Here is a 20,334-nt window from a genome sequence, read left to right on the forward strand (position 1 = left end):
TGTAATAAACAGGCCCCATGTTTCTGCTGTCTCCGCCCCATACTTCCTTTCTGGGCAGACTCGCGCCATTTTCGAATTGCTGTCAGCCAGCATGGACCCAACAATGATCTGCACTGCTATGTGGCACCCTCCTTTTCTCACAGACCCTCCTGCAGTAGATCTGTATCTGCATGACTTTTATGCTGGATGGCTGTAAGGTATTTCATTTTAGGACTGTCATTGAAAACCACTCACGGCTCTTGTAGAGCCCAGCAGCACGATTGTTCAAGGGCATCCACCCACAAGCATCGCTGACACATTGTCTCTGACAGCTGCAGTAGCTGCCTGTTGCTCAGCAAGTGCATTTCAGGATATCACTGGTAGTGTTTTGAGGCCTTGGATAACACCAGACTGCTCTGCCTGAAGCATTGTGTGCTGCCCTGTCTTGTGCTGTGGCTACTAAAATCTGCAGGATGGAACTGCTGGCCACCTGACGGCATAACTTGGTAAGGCCTCTTCCATCAACAGTCTGTGACTATGGAATCATCTCTACCTTGATACATGCAATTCTGCAATATCCTTCAGAGCCAAGCTCAAAGCTGTGAGTTTTCTTTTTAATTCAGTGTTTGTGGGGTAGGAGTGGCTATCATTTCTGGAGAGAGAGGGAGTTTGTTTCTCTCTTCTCTGAGGTGTGGTTTATTTGGGATATGTTACTGCATAAAAAAATGTTGGTTTCAGTTATTTTTTGGTTAAGTGGCCAGTTGGTACTGGGCCCTGCAACTACCAAGTTCTCCCTGTGCCCACACTGACTTATACTAGCTCTTGTTCCTCTCGTGGGCAGGCCCTCATGGTTCCTTTGCTTTTGATTGGATGCTGTCAGGGTTCCCTCACCACTCTGAACTCTAGGGTACAGATGTGGGGACCCGCATGAAAGACCCCCTAAGCTTATTTCTACCAGCTTAGGTTAAAACTTCCCCAAGGCTCAAATTCTTTGCCCTTGGAGGGTATGCTGCCACTACCAAGTGATTTAACAAAGTATCAGGGAAAGGACCACTTGGAGTTCCCATTCCCCCAAAATATCCCCCCAAGCCCTTACACCCCCTTTTCTGGGGAGGCTTGAGAATAATATCCTAACCAATTGGTTACAAAGTGATCACAGACCCAAACCCCTGGGTCTTAGGACAATAGAGAAATCATTCAGGTTCTCAAAAGAAGGATTTTACTTTAAAAAAAGGTAAAAATCACCTCTGTAAAATCAGGATGGAAAATAACTTTACAGGGTAACAAAAGATTCAAAAACACAGCAGAACTTCCTCTAGGCTTAGTTTCAAAGTTACAAAAAACAGGAATAAACCTCCCTCTAGCAAAGGAAAAATTCACAAGCAGAACAAAAGATAATCTAACACGCCTTGCCTGGCTTTTACTTACAGTTTTTGTAATATGAGAGACTTTTAGGATGGTTTATAGGAGAAGGAGTTTTCTGACCTGGTGCTTCTTGCTTCCCAAGAGAACAAACAAAACAAAGCCTTCCCCTCCCCAAGATTTGAAAGTATCTTCTTTCCCCATTGGTCCTTTTGGTCAGGTGCCAACCAGGTTATTTGAGCTTCTTAACCCCTCACAAGTAAGGAAGAATTCTAGGCTACCCTTAGCTATATGGTTATGACAGATGCTTATCTCTGTCTCTCCCCTCTGGATCTGAGGTTACTTTTTCGTTGACTCAGCCTTCATTATGGTCTGAAGCCAGTTCCCTTTCCGTAGCTGTGTCCAGCAATCCCTGTCCCCAGATAATTGTTCCAGGTACCGTAAACAAAATAAGGTTTATTTGGTGTGGGATTGACAACAAAGAAAAAAAATCACAAAATAAAAGCAATACAAATTAAAAAAAATTAAAAATAGCTTACACTCCATGTTCTAGCCAGGTGACCTTCCATTGCTCCTGCCTCCTCCATGGATGGAGAGCCTCTGTTTTATCATCTCTCTGGGGCTGTGTACCCAGGAGTGAAGTCTTCATTAGTGCACTGAATGTGTTCCTCATCCCTTAGGGCACGTGGGCAGACTGTTGCACAATCATCCATTGAAGACAGTGGGGCTTGATGCCAGCACGGCATTCTGCCTAAGCATTGCAGATTGCAGGATCAGAGTCTGCGCTTAGATGTCAATACGCAATTACAACTGTTTCTCTGTGTCACCTCACATTTTAATTAGTTTTCCCCTTTCTCTTGATTAGAGCCGCGCGAGTGCTGCAAGAAACATTTCTGTGAATATTTGTTTGGATATCAAAATGACAGTGTTTGTGCCCCTTGTGTGCATACCTACAGGTTTGTTCATCTGAACAGTGAATTTTTAAACAAACGCTACAGGACGTTTGCAGCCAGCACATCTCAAATCCATAACTGTGAGTATTTGCTCTATGCAGTGTTGTGGTAGCCGTGTCGGTCCCAGGATATTAGCTATACGGTGGGGGAGGTAAGATCTTTTATTGACCAACTTCTGTTGGTGAGAGAGAGAGGCAATCTTTCGACCTACACAGAGCTCTTTTTCCGGTTAGCTCACTACCAGCTTGTCTCTCTAGTATTTGCACTAAACACCTGATTCCAAGAATTGCACTTAGCTAATGAAGACACAGAAACATACCACATAACGTACCCAATCCAAAGAGCGCACAACGTGAATATACACTATTCAGTCTCCATGCACCTTTTTTTTTTTTAATTCCCAGCTAACTTCCATGGGTATTTCAAAGGAGTTTTGCTCCTTTCAAAGGATTCTTCTGAACCTTTATAAAGGGCTGTTGAAATACAGACATGGGCACACTATCACATGCTATGAAAGCTGTGATTAGGGTGACCAGATAGCAAATGTGAAAAATCGGGATGGGGGTGGGGGTGGGGGGGGGGTAATAGGTGCCTATATAAGAAAAAACCCCAAATATCAGGACTGTCCCTATAAAATCGGACATCTGGTCACCCTAGCTGTGATATGATCACTGGTGGCCATGTGGCTAACAAAATCAGCAACTTATTTGTAAAGCGTGTTGCGATCGACTGATGAAAAGCACTATGTCAGAGCTGGGTATTTATTATTTAAATCGAACCGATAGGAAATGGCTTGACCAAAATAATAATATTTTAACCAACCAAATATATTCCAGGCACATGATAAAATATATAACAACCACAGCCCTTGTCCTGAAGAGCTCAAAATCTAGATTAAAATGAGCGAGTGAATTATTGGGCCAGATCCTCAGCAGGTATACATTGGATTAGTTACATTGCAGCCAATGGACCTATGCGAATTTGCACCTTCCAAGGATCTGGCCTACAGAGTACAGAACACAGATACAGAGTGTGAGGGTATGTATGAAAGCTTTGAGTATGAGGCTTTGGCTTCACGGCAGATAAAAGGTGTGTGTTTGCACTGAGATCACTAATTTGATGTCAAATCCTAGAGGAGACAAGGCACAGGGAGTCTGATGTAGCTAACCAAAGTCATCCATAGGTGGAAGGTCCAAGGTTGACCTTGACTAGCTACAATGAGGTAAAAAATATAATCCCTTGTCTCCGCCAGGATTTTAGACTGTGTTGGAATATCTCAGTGTAAACACACTCTTTGTAGTGAAGATGGAGCCTGAGTTTGGAGAGATGCATTACGCATAAAGTAGCGAAGTCATCGAAGCCGTATTTGATTTTATTTAGTCATCTCTGGCACATTTCCAGCACTCCTCTATCCACCTCTCAAAGTGTAAAGCACTCCATTAGAAAACCTAAAAAAAAAATTTCACGACAATATGCTGATTCATCAGACTTCCAGAGGCCTTTTTTCAAATAGACTTCCACAGAACAGATTAAAGACATTCTCTCCAACTGCATCCTGTAGTGAGAGACTTCATATAATTCACCCTTCCATCTCCGGCCTCTCCCCTTTGGAGCCCCCCAGCCCCACTATGGCCCTGATCCAGGAAAGCACTTAAAGTTAAGCACACCAGTAATCCAGCTGAAGTCAGTGGGACCAGTCACATGCTTAAAATTAAGTTCCCACTTAAATGCTTTGCTGGATCTGAGCCTAAATGCCTAGGAGAAAAGAGGCTTAGCAGCCTGCCTGGAAGTGAATGAATCCAGTCTTTGCTGGACCAAGCAGGGAAGTAAATTCAAGAGATCCTGTCAAAGAAAATGCCCTCCTATCCACTTGCATTTGTTTGTTATCAATTGCCCTCAGACATGCCGGTCTCCACAATGGCAGCATGGTGTGGGAGACAGGTGGTCCCTTAGGTAACTGGGTCCCGAACCATGTGGGATTTATAGGATAAAGCCAGCACTTGGAACTCTTCCTGGAAATGTACTGGGAATCAAAACCAGCTCATTAGCGGTCACATGACATCCGTGCGTCGGTGACAGCTGATTACGTGAAAAGGTAACGTTTGGGAAACAAGCCAATTAATTTTTACCTGCCTTAGGGAGACGAAATGAATCATGCTCTCTGTGGAAACTAGCGCGAGAGGAGAATCGGGCCTTTGAGTGCCGCAAGTGGAGCTGGGGGGGCCACAGGTACCTGACTAAACCCAGCCATTCTGTGTTTGTGTTTATGCCTCTTTCTAAGTCAGGGAGACGGCATCTTGTCTTTTCATGGCAATGCCACCATGCAGAAATTGAAATGCCCTGCAAAGAACAAATACCCATAACACCACCCTCATATATAGCATCTTAGTTCAAAGGCTGTGCAAAATAAATATAAATAACATTGTAGGTCCAGGCATGCCCCTGTTGAATAGGAAGTGTGACAGAGTGAGTGCGGCGAAAAGATTCCGCTTTATTTCCTGGACCCAGTCATCTGAGCCGGGCCAGACTTCTGAAGATTAATAGCCCTGCATGACATGGGTCAGCATGCGTTAATGCCACTGTTACAGGGAAGTGTGACTTTCACAGAGACTTCACCTAAACCTGAGCAGATGTGCTCGTATTAGTGTTTCTCTTTGAGAGAAGGAAAAAAGCCAAGCAATGTTTTTCCTTTGAAACAAACGTTATTTCACATGCAGGAAACCCAACCGAGCGCCGAGCACTTGTAAAGAGAACGGAGCTGATCCTCCGCTGGTGTAAATCAGCATATCTCCATGGGCATCAAGGGTACTACACTGATCTACACCACATGAGGTTTTGAATGAAATTATGCTTTACAGACAGCTTCCAGTTTTTACTACGCAACAGGTAGATTAATCTAACGCTTCTATTTGGGGGAGGGAGGGCTAAAGAACTTGTTAAACTTTTACCTGAGTGACTTGCACTTTTGGGGAATCCCATTCACACCCTTCTCTTTATAATCAGCAAATATCCACTGTGATCTTCTCTGCACCACATGTCCCCTTAACGCTGCATTGCAAGCCTGAACCCAAAGCTGCGTGGAGACTTGAACGCTGCATTTTCCCTATACAACTGCTGCTGCCCGCTCCCCCCTCCCTTACTCCCAATCTAATGGTTATACAGGATCCAAGCTTTTCAATGCATGTTTCTCTCTATAGGGCCACAGACAGTGTTCCTGATTAGGCACAGTCTGGCATGCCAGAGAAACGTCACAGCTCAAGCACCTGGGACAAATCTGGCAGGGGGAATGGATCAGACACCACACGTTTACAGCTATATTTTGCAGGCACTCTCCCTTTATACAGCTAGTGCACTGCTGGCTAGAATAACTTCCCCTTTAGCAACATGTGCTGAGTGGTGAAGAAAGCTTTAAGAAGTGGGTTTACTTGTTTTTATTTCTGGGAGGGGGAAGTTGTGAAGTTATTTTTGGAGAGGAGGGGGAAATAACCAAAGTTAAAGAGAGCTTCCCAGCAGGTTCCGAAAGAGAGAGCTCCGTGTCCTGAAGCAGAAGGTTTCCTTGCAAGATTGCTTTAATAATTTTGTGTAAAATGCCCCATGCTCGTCCCAGGAACCAGAGTCCGATCCCAGAGGTGACGTGGGACTCTGGGCTCAAGGAGATGAATGAGACCTGGAAGGGAGCTATTGCCTGCCTTGGGGTGGCTGTCTTCTTCGTGATGACCATCGGAATTATCTACTGGCAAGTGGTGGACCAGCCAAACAAGAACTGGATCTTGAGAGGGAACACCAGTGGTCTCATCTGGGAGCGAAGGTCCCTATCCCTCGTCCTGCAGACCCTGAGCGAGGAGAAGACCCTGGTGGAAATCAATGTGGGCAACTTCCCAGACATGGAGCAGCCCTTTGTGAAGAACTTGTGCTGGCTGAACAAGACGGAGTTCTGCTATACCTGGGATGCGACGGCGGATCTGGAGATCTCCCTCGAACCTGGTCCCTCTGCTGGCACAGAGTGCTACAGGATAAACTGGACTCCTCTGCACTGCAAGGTTACACTAAAGGTAATGGGGATTTGGTTTAGTTATAAAAGAAATGTGTTGTTTTATTAATGCATCCTGGTGCTTTTTGGGCCAGATCCTCAGCTGGTATAAATCAGCACAGCTCCAGTGAAGTCAATGGAGCCACACCAATTTACATCAGTGGAGGATCTGGCCTTATATATCTATTATAATTTAAAATAAATAAAATAAAAGAACATTAAGCTTGTCCTTCTGGCAGGGCTGGAAGAGAGAGGGAGATCTTGTGTGTGTTTACTTTTTGTGGAAGGCATCTGGACCACATAATGATGGGGTGATCATACAAAATCCTAGACAGATGGGTACTCCAAAGCACTCCGGGTGCTACTGTCACCATTAAAAATACATTAATAATACTCAACCAGTCAACTGTAGCTACCTCCTCATAGTGCTGTGATGTTAACTAGAGGGCAGGAAAGCCACATTTAGATAGAGACTGAATACATATATACACCAACACATACAAAATAACAATGGTGTTTAAAATCAAAAAGCTAGAAAAGGTTATTCCTAAACACAGTTGCAATAGATTTATTCCAATGGCCCCTGGTGGGAGAACGGCAGCACCCTTCTTCCTCTGTTTGTAACTAAAAAGAACTTCTGTAAAATAAATACCTACCACATATTTGCACTGGCACTGAAATCCTGTCACTGTACCAGGTTTCAGAAGTTGCTTCTCTGTCTATTCTAAAAGTTGGGGAACTTCCTCTTGTGTTCCCTCAGTTTGTGTGATGTTCTTGCGACTTACAGAGGGCTTAAGAGTATTTTGTTATACAATATTTAGGAAACGGAAGAATGAATCAACTCGTCTGGATCTGAGCACAGCACTTTCCTTTCTCCTGATACATCAGGTGTCAGCACTGAGAACATTAATAAAATCTGATTTCTTTGCTGATCTATACATTATCTAGATAGCGACATCTCTGCTAGCTGTACAGTAAATCCGCATTTAAAACACACTTTGCTTTGGAGTAATTTTTGAACGTAATCGGGGAGTGTAGCATACGTGTGTGATTTGTTTTAGTTTGTTTCAGATCTATACTGCCAAGGTGATGAGTAGGATAGAGTTGATCATTTTCCAAGTAAAAATCAAAAACTGTTGGAAAATATGATGTGGGGAAAGTCAGAAACGGTTAGTGGGCCAGAGTCTCAGCTGGTAGAAATCAGCTACTGAAGTCAATTGAGCTATGCTGATTTACATCAGCGGAGGATCTTTATTTTAATACTCTGGGCCAAATTCCTCCACCTCAGCGAAACATTCAATTTGAGGACAGGAGTGGATTTGCCCTGTTTTTCGGTAGAATTTGTCCCTCACTAGCACCCAAATAAAAAATATTTTACAATGTAGTTAAACCATTACAGAGTTCAGAGATTCAGAAATTTTTCTTGACATTTAGGATCAGTCTCAAAGGGACCCCATAGGAACCTGAGCCACGAATACACATTTCATATTATCAGGAGACAGAGAATAATTATTCTCTTGTAGATTTCAATCAATCAGAATAAGGCAGGACTCCGACACACATAGGTGTTTCAAAAAAGGTAGGAAACAGGAGTCTGATCCTTCACCATGCTGAGAGCCCCCAACCCCTGCTGACTTCAGGGGAAGGTGAAATTCCTCAGACAGTTATAGGTTCAAATCCAGGCCAGTGGAGAGTAGGGGGTGAATGTGGTTGTAAAAGGTGAAAGGGATTAAGCTGGGAGAGCTGAGCAGTGTCTCTAACTTGCAGCAACAGAGCTGGTCAGAGAGGAGAAAATGAAATGGAAATAAAAGGTCTTTTCGGAAACAATCCAGCAAATTAGCTGGCCGTATATGTCCCTTTATCAGAACATAGGATAAATTATAAATGTTGCTGGCTGGCTGGCTGGCTTTTACAGTTGTACTGAGAATCTGCCCCAGATTGTCTCCATGTCCTTAGAAGTTTACACCAGAAAACAAAAATAAACCCCCTAATAGTTAAAGCCATTTACTGATGCACTGTGTGACACCAATAAATCCTCTCTCTGTGCTGAGCCATAGAAACAATCCTGTGAGACATGGTTCTGTGTCTTGTTTTGACTGCATTCCATAGTTACACATATAGGGCCAGATCCTCAGCTAGCGTCAGTTAGCATGACTCCATTGACTTATTCAGTTTGCACCAGCTAAGGATCAGGCTCAAATATGTTAAAGTAATCTATGGCTGGCTTTGAGTCACAGTTGTTTGGCTGGTAGCGCCTGTTTTTCATGGACTCAGCTGTTCATTTGCAATGCTGAATACAAACTGAAACAGCCCACTTGAAATAGCTGAATTTCCCTCCCCGGTACCCCAATTCTGCACGAATCACTGCACAGAGTTTGGAGCTGGTCATTCTTTTTAGTAGTTGAAGGTGTAAGTGGGACTAGCTGCTAATGCTTAAACAACCAGAAATCCCCTTTCCCCCTTGAAATACATCTGGGCTTTCACAGAGGCACTCAAGAGGCCTTGTTCTAATTGCCAGAGAATTTGAAGTCATGTGGGAGGTTAAGTCTCGCTGATCCTGCTGCTTGGCAAAAAGGGAAGGTTTAGAAAGAGCAGAGGCAACAAGAGCATTTGAACTGAAATAATATAATTGATTGTATTTAGGTGGTTTAGGAAACCAGGAGGCAAGGGGGGAAAAGCCACGTAACTCTTGATACTTTCCAGGTTTGTCTTTGTTTTGTATTATGGATTGGCAGTAGCTTGTTGACTCTTCTGAAAAATATTCTTAGCGGTTTTTTGGTTCATCATGTCACCAAAACACCTTGACCTGGAATCTCCAAATTTGTTTTGCTTGCCTTGCTGAAGAGAGGCACCGTTGATAGCACTGGGGGACCTTGGTACAATGTTGGGGAGGAAAATTTAGTGGGGGAAATACATATACTATATTATGGCAGCATCAATAGGGACTCGATAATTAAGGATGCGTTGAGATTTGCACTTGGAGTAGGATGTAAAGTGTAGAAAGACTCACGTTTTACACTTTAGTGACTGAATTGGTTTTCAAGTTCAATACAGTAACTTCAGAAAACTGAATTTTCATAATATTTGTTAAAATATTTAGCAGCTGTTGCAAAGGAAACATTTTAAAACTATCCCTTCTTGGATTTCCTCCTAGCAGCTTGACCAGTCTCTTATATTGCCTTCCTGAAGCTAAAGAACCAGTCACCACAAACTCAAAACACACACACACTATGTTAAAAGAACATTATTTAGGTTGCAATGTTAAGTACCATTAGGAAAACCATGTGTGATGGCTCATGCAACCTTAATTACTGGCTCAGTGGGCATCTATTCTCTGCGCAGAATAATGCAGGATCCTATAGATATAATTAGGGTGAGCAGATGTCCTGATTTTATAGGGAGAGTCCAAATTTTGGGGTCTTTTTCTCATACAGGCTCCTATTACCGCCCACCCCCGTCCTGATTTTTCACACTTGCTGTCTGGTCACCCTAGATATAATAGTATGATTGTGTAAAGACTGTACCATAATGCATACCTGAATTATGGTTAAAAGAAAAGGAGGACTTGTGGCACCTCAGAGACTAACAAATTTATTTGAGCATAAGCTTTTGTGAGCTACAGCTCGCTTCATCGGATTATGGTTGTAATCCTAAATCTGGCACTTCCTAACTTTCAGGTGCTTGACTCTTCAACATAAATAACATTATTTTGAAAGGTACAAGGTGGGCGAGGTAATGTCTTTTATTGGACCAACTTCTATTGGTGAAAATCTCTCACCAACAGAAGCTGGTCCAATAAAAGACATTACCTCACCCACCTTGTCTCTCTCATATCCTCGGACCACCATGGCTACAACAACACTGCATACATTCTTTTAAAGCAGCATTTTGTGTGTAATTGAGCAATTTTGGGGCGGGGGGGAGGTTAAGATAAAAACAGATTCTGTTGCACGCAACTGTAACAACTCCCCAAATCATGGATCATCAACAGGATCTGTATCCCAAGCCTTCAGCATTGTGGCACAAACTGCTGCTCCGTGAGCTACAGGACCAACATGAGTGAGTGGTAGGAGAAGGCTGTTTTCCAGGTGTGGGAAGGTGGGAGGGGATTGGATTGCTGAGTCCAGGTGCTGGGTCCAGGAAGAAGCCCATTCCAGCTTGGCTCTTGCTCTCTCCAACCCCCAGAGTGGGGGGAGCTCCTGCCTCACGTCTTGCTGGAATGCGGGGTTGGTGTCTGGTGCCATTTGCAGGATTTGGGAATGGGGGTGTTGCCATGTCTCTCTCTCTCTCTCTCTCTCTTTCTCTCTGCCTAGTAGTTAAGGGAGCCAAGCTTCTGCTCCATGCGGTACCCTGGGGTATAAGTGTGTATGTGTAAACGGGCCACTGGGGCCCTGTGCTGGTTCCAGGGACTTGTAGGTGAGTACAGCCTGGATGGGCACTCTTCTCTCCACACTCTGCTCTGGCTATTTTGGAAGCTGCCTACCGTGTGATCAGCCATTTGGGCTGGCTGCCAAAAGTTCCCTGAGGGACGCAAGTGAGAAAAGGGAAATGGTGATTTAAAATCTACAATTACATATATCTCAGCCAACCCTGAATGGAATTTCTTAGGAGAAAGAAAAGGCATTTCTGTAGCCCATGGGGATTCCCCTGGCTGAATATCAAAGGCCTACTACAAAGAATGAAGGTCTGAGAGCTTCTCACAGAAAAGGTCACAACAATCTTTTATAATAGGAAGCGGTTGGCAACCTAGGCTCACCCCCAGCTCCCCCCATAATATATATTCTTATAACGTAGCAAGGATGGGCCTGAGATGTTACAAGAATATATATGTTGCTGGTATGGTTTCAGCTGTTGTATGGACAGGGCTTAAATGTACCGTGTAGCACGTGAGATTCTGTACATAGTGTATAGATCCTACTTTACACTGCCCTGAGTAAGAACTGCCGTGGGCTGTAGAGGCTCCTACGCAGTTGCTACAGGAATTTTTTGGACGGCACGTATGTACCACATAGACTGCCTCAAAGCATTCCCTGCGCCCTGCAGAAACTCAGTGAGGTTGGGCTTTGTGAGTGTGAAGCGTGAAAGGGTCAAGGATGCAAACACACCCCCTAGCTGGAGCCAGAGCATTGAGCCGCAGAGTAATAATCCCTTCAGCCCACTCCCTGTGGCTGCAACCTCTCGGTGCCACTTGCACATTGCGTTAGGACAATTGAATTTATAGTAACTGAGGATCCGGTGGCCTTTTCTCTAACCTATCCCCACCCCATGCATGACTGCCGCACCAATTACCCCTCCCGCCACATGACACAGGAGGTGCAGAAGCTCCTTTGCATGATAATTCTGCTGAAGCAGCACATCTCCTGGCCAGGAGTCCTCTTCAGCGAGCACTGCCCACTTCTTTGGTGATACTGCCCAGCTGCAGAAACCCCAGTGGCTGGGAGGATACAGCTGCAGCCTGCTTATGGAGGATGTCCTGACACTCATTCCCCTGGGATTTAGTTAGCAGAAGCCAATGTAATCCAGGACTAGAACTAGCTCCTTTGTCTTCCAGTCGAGAGGCCAAGCAGCATGGGGAAGATGGTGCTTTGATCTGTTCTTTTGATTATGAAATAAAACAGTCAGCTGTGTATTTAATATGAAACATACAGAGTTGTGCTTACCCTCTGCTAATGTCATAAAGCAAGCCTGGCCTGCCATGTTGTAGCATTTTGGATGCTAGAGAAAACAGGAGAGACTTTCAAGTTCTGAGGAAGAAAGTCCTTTTCAAGTCAGGGATTACAATGAGAGCAGTAAGTAGCCAACGTTAGGATTATCCTCAGAGTTATTTATTGTATGATGTCTGCCTGGAAACCTTATGGCAAGATCAGTATGCCTATGTTATCGTGCTGAGCATGCTTACATAATTACTGGATTGACGGAGAGCCAAATTCTCTGCTGTCATAAATTGATCTAGCTCCGCTGAATCTGGTCCAGCCCTTAGGGGAAAGAAACTTCTATGAGTAACCCAGTGTTTGGCAAATATGGGGCCCGCTCCTGCTCCCATTGAAATCAATGAGTTGCTCCCATTGACTTCTACAGAAGCAGGAGTAAATCCACAGCTAGCTGAGTGGAGCCTGGAGGAACATGTTCCAGGTGAGGAGGGCTAAATTGGAAGGTTCAGCTCGTGGTCACATAGACTGTTATAGCATTAACCACTGGGATATCTTAAAATATGGAGATGGAAAATAGTGCTTGCTACTATAAACAGCTGTGGGTCAAATTCTGCCTACACTTGCACCACTGTAAATCTAGACTAGCTCAGTAGATGTCACTGGAGCTCCTCTAGACTTAAGCTGATGTAACTGCGGGCAGAATTTGTCCTGTTGTCTTCACAGCCCCTTGGAATTTGGTTCTCCAGAATGAAAGGTGTCATATATTAAATGTACAGCAAAGCATCCTTGGTTACTTTCATAATTTTGAAAGGACTTAAATATTTGAGCACAGGTCCTGCATCCACAAATATCACTAGCATCTAGGAATAAATGTCTGTCCAGATCTGTGAGGGGAAGATTCTGAAATGTGAGGCTATCTGGTCTCAAGGCCAACAATGAGTTTCTCATATGTCTGAAAGGGAAAAAAGGCAACTAGCAGGTTTGCAGGCATGCTATTGTACGATAGTGATGTTTAATAGAGGGAGGATTCTTCAGATTGTTTCTCTTGCCCAAAGGAAAGAGCTCAGCTGGGATATTAGCACTTCTCATCTCTCCACAAACCCATTTTCTTTACTGAAAGGTTTTATTTTAATGCTTCACTCCTCACATACTGAGTGTGTCTGCATTGCGATCACAGAGTATGATAGCAACTGGTGTAGACATACCTGAGGTAGCTTCAATCTAGCTAGCTCCGGCACCGGAGCAGTGAAACTGCTGCAGCTTAGGTTTCAACGTAGACTAACCGACCGAGTAATTAACTAGTGTTCTGGGCAGGCTTGTGCGTTTAAGTACATTGCTGAACCAGGGCTACGAACAGTAACATACCAACACATCCTATTATAATGAGAGGGGATGGGGGAGAGACGGTGATGATATATGACGGTGTGTTGTGCTCTAAAGGAACGTAAGAACACTAGATCAGACCAGCAATCTGTCTAGTCCAGTAATCTCTTTCTGAGAGTGGTTAGCACCAGCTGCTTCAGAGGAAGGTGCAAGAAACTGCAGGAGGTAGTTATGGGATAACCTGCCCCCCCGGGAATGGACATTCTAACACTCCGCCCCACTGTACCCCATTCCCAGAAGTTGGTTTATGCTCTGAAGCAAATGGGTCTGTATCTTATCTGAAACTATTTTTAGTTTTTGCATTATTCACTATTGTAACCCTGGATAGTCTTGTTGTGAGCATACATGTATAATCTTGCTAAGCTCTTGGCCTCAGGGATAATTTTGTTGCAGTGAGTTCCACGTGTTGCTTGTTGTATAAACAATGTTTCCTTTTAACTGTTTGGAATTTGTCACTTTTCACTTTCATTGCCTGTCCACTTGAAGGGTTCTATTCGCAGGAGTGTGGGATGGCTACGTTGTTTAGATATACTAGACATATTTGACACAAACTGTTTCAGAAATATTTTCTAAGTGCTTTGTTTTAAATGGAGGCACTATTTTCCATATCCTACCACCTAAGAGTATTCATTTTCTTGTGACTCTCTTGCAGTGGACTAGTGCCTATTTCAAAACTCAAGAAACAGTGGTAGGTATTTGAGAAGTTATTCACAGGCAGATCACAAAGGTCAAGACAGCCCTCTGGATAAAGTACATCGCTGCCATTTTATACCTCAGTGTGTGTTTCATTTAATTATTGTTTTATAAAGAACGTTACTGGAGGGGTAGAAAAAGCTAGAGAGGGGGAATAAAACCCAACCAACACTGAATGGCGGGTTTCCGGCTTTAATGAACAGCTCACCGAGAGCCTCCCTCAGTGGTTTTACTGTTCTTCGTGTTCCCCTTCCTCCTTTGGCCAGGCCCAGGGGATGGTATAGTCACAGCTTTTCTTTTCCCCATTTGGTCCCTTCCTTGTCCATGTTCTTTATGTCTATCCACATGACCTGTTTTAAATGAATTGAAAACAGGTTACCTGATGGATATGAAAGCATTCTGAATTCCCCATTAACAGCTCTGAGGGGAGGGTTTCTAGTGGGGGGTCCCCTATGGATTGGTTCTCGGCCCTTTTGGGGTCAGTTAACTGGAAGAAAATATAAAATTATCGCCGCTAAATTTTGTGGAGGACGCAGACTGGTGGAGAGGCAAACAGCAACCGCTCACTGATGCAGAATGATCTGGATTGCTACAATCCAATATGCGTTAATACAGCTAAAGGCAAGGTCACGCACCTTGGAGCAAAAGATGTAGGCCATGCTTACAGGACAAGGGACTGCATTCTGGAAAGCAATGACTTTGAAAAGGAGATGGTGGGGTGGGGGAGAGGAAATTGTATATAACCAACTGAGCATGAACTCCCAGGGTGATGCTGGGATACACAATATGTATAAAGGGGTGAGTATTGAATAGGAGTGGGGAGGTGGTGTTATCACTGTATGGCATTGGTGAGACCACCCTTGGCATATGGTGTTCAGTTCCAACAGCTACATTTTAAAGAGCATATTGAAAAGATGGAGAGAGTTTAGAGAAAAGCTATAAGAATGGTTTGTAGTCTATAAAACATTCCTTATGATGAGAGAGACTTAAGATAAATAGATTGAGTGTATCAAAGAGAAGGTTAACAGGTGACTTGATCTGCACAGGGAAAAGATATCTGGTACTACAGAGCTCTTTAATCTAGTAGACAAATGCAGAACAGCTGGAAATTGAAGTCAGCAAAGTTCAGACTGGAAATAAGATGCACATTTTTAACAATTAACCATTGGAACAGATTACCAAGGAATGTGGTAAATTCTCCATCATTTGGCCTCTTTAAATCAAGACCGGATATCATTCTAAAAGATACATTCTAAATCAACCACAAGTTATTGGGCTCAGGGAAGGAACCACTGCGTGAAATTCTATGGCCTGTGTGATGCATGTTATTATCATAATAGTCCTGTGATGCAGGGTGGTCTCTCACACTATTCCCCATTATGGTTTCAAGTCCGTAGGTTGGCAGTAGCACCTAGTGGCTCAAGTCTGTGGATTTCTTGTAGGGGAACCCAGGCCCTCCCTCTCCACCAAGCTCCAACCCAGGGCCCTGGGCCTGGCAGTTCAGATGTGCAGCAAAGGCAAGGGTATCACCAAGACTGCTCCTTGGGTCACTTCCTACTGCAGCCCCTGTCTCTCTAAAGGCCTAGTGGTTGCCTGGCTATTGACTTGCAATGTACACTCAACTGAAAGGGGTCTGGAGGTTCTTCCCTCTCACTCAGAGACAGGCGCTCTGCTGTCTCTCCACTGGCAGCCTGCATCTCCCAGTTGAGGTCTGTGCCAGATGGCACTGGACTCCTTCTGTATCCCTGAAGGAGCTACCAGAGCAACTCTGCTCACTTGCACTGACCTCCCTGACTGAGCTGTGCCGGGCCTTTTTAAACTCCACCTCTATTGTGAGCACTCCCAGCAAATATGTCGGGGCAGAGCCTCCCGGGCTCAGATCTGCTCTTTAACCCTCTGTCCCCAGTGTGGGGTTTGTACACTCCAGCACATGTCCCTTCTAGCCTTAAAAATCTAGTACTCTTATTTCCACCATCTCTATATCAGGTTTATGCTTTGATGCGCTGCTATTGAGTGTTGTTCTTATATTTAAAAATAAAAAGAATCTAGACTGGTAGGTTATTGTTTTCCTGAAAGGACTGCTTTTTTCTTTATTTTTTAAATAAGGGTTACTTGTTTGGGTCAGAACATTAGCAGCTAAAGTGAAAGTTGCAGTTCTGCTCTTCTCTGCATGCTCTCTCTCTCGTATATAGACCACAGCTGGTCAAAACCTTCTGTCAGCTTTTAGATGGAAAATTGTGTTTTGATTAAATGGAAATTCCAAAACAAAAAACCCCTAATTTCATCAAAAAATTGAATTTTTGTAAAAATAAATTTAGAAACTCACTTTTCAGTTGCCAAAAACCTGATCAACATCCAGATTTTGGGTTTTTTTGTATTAAAACAATATTTTGTCAGTGGGGTTTTTTTTTGGGGGGGGGGGATATTTCCTGGTCCGCTTTAATATAGATAATAAAATACACATTGAACAATATTTGTAGTACTTTTGCTGTATCTATAGAAGTGCAAACCATCAAAAATCAATAGGGTAAGGGAGCTGGACCAAAATTTCCCTCTCGAGTCCACATGGTAGTAGATATCTGCTTTGATATTCCACCTTCCCTGCATGTGTGGAACTCCCCAGAGGACAAGATCCACTGAGAGGATTTAAAAGGAAAGTATCGCCTTTAGTTTTTGAATGATAAGAAGTAGACACTTTTTAAGGCATGTAATGTACATAGTACCTGAGATGATAGAATAACAGTGTTGCCAACTCTTGTGATTTTACTGAGTCTTGCAATACTTGGTGTTAATAAATCCTCAGCTCCTGGACTCAAGTGATTATGCAGAATTTCAGCTTTCATCTAAGAAAAAAATTCTAGCCCTATGGTTGTGAAGAAACATTTGAGTCACATTTTCAAGTTAAGTTAAAAGCTCAGATACCAAAAGACAAAGAAAAAGTACCTACAATTGATATATCTTTTTAAAATCTCATGGATTAAGGACTGTCTCATTATTATTGAATATTTGGGGCTGGCAACACTGGTAGTATTGTGCACTTGCAGAGCAGTCTGCCTCAAAGCACTAGGAAAACATTCACTTCTTAATCCTCACAGCATCCAGTGCGGGAAATGTCATTATCCTGGAGGCTACCAGTGGGGAAGCTTAAGACATGGAGGTTCTGACTTTCCAAAGGCCCCCCAGTGAGTCACTGGCACAGAGTTCCTTGCTCAATCCACTTAAACCTGTTCCCTTTCTAAGCACATACTGTAAAGAGCCCTCTCTCACTTCTTTATTACCCTATGTATGTATTATCCTATGTACCAGTCCCTGGCACAAAGTTTTCTATCTTCATTTGTAACAGAGCTCTGTGTTTGGTTGCAGGATTGTTTTTCAATGACTAATGTCTCCTGGTACGGAGGAGCAAGCATCAGAGCCCAGCACTGGCCTTTGAACAATGTGAATACAAAGTCCCAGCCATTTGTTATCAGCAACCTCACCAAAAATCCCACTGGCTATGGATCTGTCTTAGAAAAATACTTTTTGGGATCAACAGGTAAGAAGAGTTTCCTTGCTGTGATTTCTCATTGCTGCTGACATTAACTAGCAAACCCACAGCTTTGGATGTTGGGAATCCTAATTTAGGATATACTTTTACTGATTGAAGGAGTGTTGGCTTGGACCATTGGCATTCTCCTAATGTGGAACTTGAACCAAAGATCTTGTGACCCAAAGGTGGAAGTGCCATCTACATGTGCCCCTCCATTGATCCATTGGTGTCTATGAGCATTAACAAATTAGCCAAATTGCATGCCCTATCTTTTCTCTTCACACTGTTAATTTGAAACATTCACTGCTGCAAGAGGTCCCTGTGACTGGATTTTGAAAAGAACTGGATAATTTTATGACACTGATATCTCTAGTAGTTATGTACATTCAGAGAATAAAGGATAATCAGATCTCATGCCTCAGGGTAAAAGATGATCTGCAAGATCCCAGTTCCAAAATACAACACTGCACACCTGGTTACGTGTTTACCCCTTCCTCTGAAGCGTCAGGTACTGGCAATGCCAAAAGCCAGATATTGGACTACATGGGCCAGTGATCTGCCCTGGCAGAGAAATCTTCTATTTATTCTTTGCAATGCATGCTGATCTGACAATATCATTCACTGAGGGCAACCCAGAGATACAGTACTGGAAAAGCCCTTGGCAGCTCGCACTATGTATCATTGCCGGGCACATGGCATGTGTGTTTAGGTCTTTAGTGGCATCGGTTACTGAAAGTCACAGATAACTATTTCAGCTGCTACTTTGGCTGCAGAATCCATTGTGGAAATTCTTCTCCTTCCATTCATGCCGAGTGCTAGCAGAACAGATTAAATGGTGGCTCAGGGGGTGTGCATGGAAACTCAGTCATGAGCACAATTCCTTAAACATGCTCCCTGCAGGGCTGAGTCTCCACTGCCCCACACCTTGGGTAGACAGTTACATCTGTGTAGAGCAGGTGTAGAGGTGCTGCCATTCTGATGACAGGGTACATCTACACTGCAGCTGAAGGTGTAATTTCCAGCTCAAGTAGATACACATGCACTAGTTATGATTAAGCCAGCACACTAAAAATAGCAGTGTGACTGGGGAGGGAAAGGTGGTGCAATGGGCGAGCTGCCTGAGTTGGTACCTTTGCACAGGTACCAACTCCTCCATGTCTGTCTCTGCCAGCTGACAAGCTACATGCAGTTGGAAGTGTCATTTGAGGACTAGACCTGGAGTGCCTGGCGCAGCTGCAGTTACATGCAGCCCTTCTGGCTGGCTTGCAACCATTCTTGGTCCCCCGGCCAATCAGATCCTTCTGCTCTTACTCCTCTGCCTGCCTATTCCTTCCCTCATTATTCCAGTGTCCAAGTATAGCCCATGACACTTCCTTTCTCTCCCTGAGGCTGTGATACTAGTCATCTAGCCCTCCTTTATTAACCTCCCCGGCTTCCACAAACTCCTCCGACAGTCCCCAAGTCTCAAATCTATTGCATTTTTTAAAATTCAGGAATGAAGAGACTTATAAAGTCAAAGGGCTGGATTGTGTCTTTAGGCACAATCATGAGCAAGAGCCTCCTGTGTATGTTACATCTACCTTGTGACTTGGGTCACAATTCCCTTTCTGCTCCTAGAAGGTAGGTAGCCACACAGTGCTGGCTAACAGTATCAGCAAACTACCTCTGCCCAATTCTACATGCTGGCTCATCTACACTGGCCATCAAGCTGGAGAGAAAGTAAAGCCAAGGCTCCACCCACTCCCCACCCAACTGCTTCAGGAAGGAAGGAAGTAGACAAATAGCAGTGTTTACTCCTATACACCTGTGACCAGGGTCCTAAGTGAGGAGCCAGCTGCGGTCACTCAGTTAGGGTGAACTGCAAAGAATGGGGCTGACAATCCCCCCAAAACTGGTGGATATTCCAATACTTAGATTCACCAAACCAGCACAAACAGCTTCTTTATGACTTTACTCGTTACTCAGAAGTCCAAACACAGTTCCCTTAAAGCAGGGATCTCAAACTCAGATCACCATGAGGGCCATATGAGGACTAGTACATTGGCTTGAGGGCCTCATCAACGATACAAAAGTATAGTCAAAAATGAAAAAAAGGAAGAGTAATATAGTATGCTATCAAAAGTCAATGTATTAACTTCTTAAACTGTAATGCAAAGAAGGGTATTAATAAAATATAAACATGTGTAACTATTCCTTACGCGGTCAGTAACACTGATAATGATCTACACTAACAGTCTATCAACATAGCTGTAATGGCAGCAGCTTTTTAAAGTAACTATTCATACAAAATACATTGCCACTTTTAACATTCTTCCCAACTACTCACAGCAAAGAATCATACATGCTGAACTTCATACCTCAAACTGCTCATCTAGTCCATGAGTCCCCACCCCTGACCGGCCTCTTCCCACCCCTTCCCCGCCCCCATTCCAACCCCTTCCCCAAAGTCCCTGCCCCAACTCTTCCCCCTCTCTGCCCCTATTCCAACCCCTTCCCCAAATCCCCGCCCCGGCCCCGCCTCTTCTCCACCTCCTCCCCTGAGCGCACCGTGTCCCTGCTCCTTCCCCCTACCTCACGGAAAGTCCTAAGCACTGCCAAACAGCTGTTTGGCAGCAGGAAGTGCTGGGAAGTAGGAGGAGGAGCGGGGACGTGGCGCGCTCAGGCGGGGAGAAGGAGTGGAGCTTGGCTGCCGGTGGAGTCGGTGCCTATGGCGGGCCGCAGGAAATAACTCCGCAGGCTGCATGTGGCCCGCAG

At 44.1% G+C, this 20,334-nt stretch overlaps 1 protein-coding gene across 1 annotated transcript in view; it reads left to right on the plus strand.

The window, feature by feature from the left end:
• Window positions 1-312: 312 nt before the first annotated feature.
• LOC141989953 (SITS-binding protein-like) overlaps window positions 313-20,334 on the plus strand; it is a 72,663-nt gene continuing 52,641 nt past the window's right edge. The window contains exons 1-5 of the mRNA XM_074956895.1: window positions 313-485; window positions 2,298-2,374; window positions 5,012-5,180; window positions 5,902-6,346; window positions 17,415-17,586. Coding sequence (XP_074812996.1) covers window positions 5,134-5,180; window positions 5,902-6,346; window positions 17,415-17,586 — 664 coding nt within the window. The 5' untranslated portion in view covers window positions 313-485; window positions 2,298-2,374; window positions 5,012-5,133. The remainder of the gene's footprint in view (window positions 486-2,297; window positions 2,375-5,011; window positions 5,181-5,901; window positions 6,347-17,414; window positions 17,587-20,334) is intronic.

This window comes from Natator depressus, chromosome 6 (assembly GCF_965152275.1).
Source record: "Natator depressus isolate rNatDep1 chromosome 6, rNatDep2.hap1, whole genome shotgun sequence".
Taxonomy (NCBI): domain Eukaryota; kingdom Metazoa; phylum Chordata; order Testudines; family Cheloniidae; genus Natator; species Natator depressus.